General features: G+C 40.6%; 1 protein-coding gene across 1 annotated transcript; it reads right to left on the bottom strand.

The window, feature by feature from the left end:
• Window positions 1–389: 389 nt before the first annotated feature.
• Window positions 390–1,767, bottom strand: LOC133287124 (uncharacterized). The gene is made up of 3 exons (XM_061484677.1): window positions 1,167–1,767; window positions 853–1,007; window positions 390–758 (listed from the first exon to the last, which is right to left on the bottom strand). Exons 1-3 carry the CDS (start codon window positions 1,765–1,767, stop codon window positions 390–392), a joined length of 1,125 nt encoding a protein of 374 aa, XP_061340661.1.
• Between the last annotated feature and the right edge of the window lie 346 nt (window positions 1,768–2,113).

Genomic DNA, 2,113 nt, shown 5'->3' with positions numbered 1-2,113 from the left:
CTTTATTATATTTCCTTTACTGTTATGCATTTCCAGTTTTGTAATTGTTCCTTTTCTTGTAATATGTCTCTGTTTAATGTCATAGGATCTGTAATTGTATCTTGATTTCCATAAATATATGAAAAATCTGATTATTTAGGCCAAAAAGTCTTGGTTTCTCTGTTATTAGTTGATTGTTCCTTATTTTCAATAGAGATCTGTATCAAATTGGTATGAGAGCTATCCGATCCGGTAGCTTTGAACCACGCTGATAAATAAATAAATAAAAGAAAAAGAAGGAGGTGTCCAGGAGTTGCTTAACACCTTCAATTGATCCAACTTCTTCTGTTGTGCTGGGGCAATTTTACCCCTAATTGTACCAAGTATTCTTTGATGGGCAGCCATCCTCCTCATGATATAGCATCTAAGTTCTTCACATAGGCTGACAATGGGCTTGGACTGTATCCAACAATTTTTGCATTCCACACCTCAGCCATGTTGTTGGTTATATTGTCACACTTGGGCCAGTGACTAAAATAGGCCTTCACCCAGCATGAGGGGTCAATCTTGTGAAGGTATGCCCAAGCATCTTCATTCAACTCCTTCAATTTCTGCATTGTTCTTTGGAATTGGGGCACAGTAGTGCAGCGTGCAGCTTCCCACACTATTCCCCTAATGGCTTTGTCCTTCCATTGCTTAATAAAATTCTTCCACACGTGCTGCACACAGAACCTGTGATGGGCACCAGGCATGACCTCCTGTAATGCTGGTATCAAACCCTGCATTCATATATCAAGCAACAACAAAAGTGATCACACATGGCTAGCAATGTACAACTTTTAAAAAAGGAAAATAAATTTGAAATAATCATACCTTTTGTTGATCAGAAATGAAGTTCCAGCCATGTACTACATGGCTGCCAATGTCCTCTTGTAACAAGTTCAAAAACCACTTCCAATTTTCTTTAGTCTCACTATCAACAACTGCAAAAGCAATGACATAAAAACTCTTATTTGCATCCTCTCCCACTGCACTCAAGAGTTGTCCCCCATAATAACCTTTAAGAAACATCCATCCAGGCCAATCAATGGCCTACACCCAGCTTTGAATCCTTTCTTACAGGCATCAAGGCATATATACAGTTTAGAAAAAATTGGTGGGCTATTAGGGACTGGTTGTGGAATTACTTGCATCTGGCAAGTGCAGCCAGGGTTGCTCAGCCAGGTAGTCCCTTAGCTTGGCATACTGTTCCTTCTCATTTCCTTCTATTCTTCTCTTGGCTTTGTGTAGTGCCTTCCCTAATTTCTTCAGATGAACATGGACCTTGTACTCTTCCTTTAAATGCTCATAAGCCTCGGCTCTTGTCATATTGGGTTGTGTGACCAGCCTTTTCTCCAACTTTACAGCAACCCAATCCCTGGTGGCCCTTTCATTTTTGAAAATTCTGCAGCACGTGTGGTTTTCATTGAATGTCTTGACTTGGAAACAATTGAATTTGTTACTCCAAGAACAATATATCATCCACTCACAGTCAGCATTTGAGCACTTGGCCCTTGATCTTACTTTGTCATTCTTAACCCATACAAATTGCCTCCCAATAGTCTTTGACACCCAATTTAAAGTGCTCCAAGCTGCCAAACTCCATTCCAAGCTCAAGCTGTACTTACCAAAGGCCTGCTCCTCATTAAACTTGGGAAACACTTCCCTCTCAACCTCCCCATCCCCACTTGTAGGACGAGTCTTCAATTCTTCAGAATTGTAACCATAGCCCTGATCTTCAAATGACATATTCTCCTAATCCTCTTCCAAGTTTTCTTCCTTATCACTCTTGTTAACTGCCTTTTTTTCCTTCTTTCCCTTCACCTTTTTTTTCAAAGCAATTATTGGCTCCTCATCTTCATCCAATTCATCAAATTTATCCTATGTTTCGTCATCAACACCCGGTGGCGGAGGCTTGTAAGGCTCATCTTCTACACTGTCGTATGAATAAGATGACAGTCCATTGCCCTCTCCCTCTTTGCTTTCATCAGCAGAAAAAGAATTGAACTCACACGAACTTCCAACTAAATCACCTAAGACCCCCTCCTCATCAGCACTTTCAGGAAGAGACCCTTTTGCAAGTCCAGCCAAAATC

The sequence above is a fragment of the Gastrolobium bilobum genome, unplaced genomic scaffold (genome assembly GCF_033153095.1).
Source record: "Gastrolobium bilobum isolate Gb01-03AN ecotype WA unplaced genomic scaffold, APGP_CSIRO_Gbil_v1 utg14517, whole genome shotgun sequence".
NCBI classification, from domain to species: Eukaryota; Viridiplantae; Streptophyta; class Magnoliopsida; order Fabales; family Fabaceae; genus Gastrolobium; species Gastrolobium bilobum.
The sequence above is the reverse complement of the archived record's forward strand: the minus strand, read 5'-3'. Positions and strand labels throughout refer to the sequence as shown.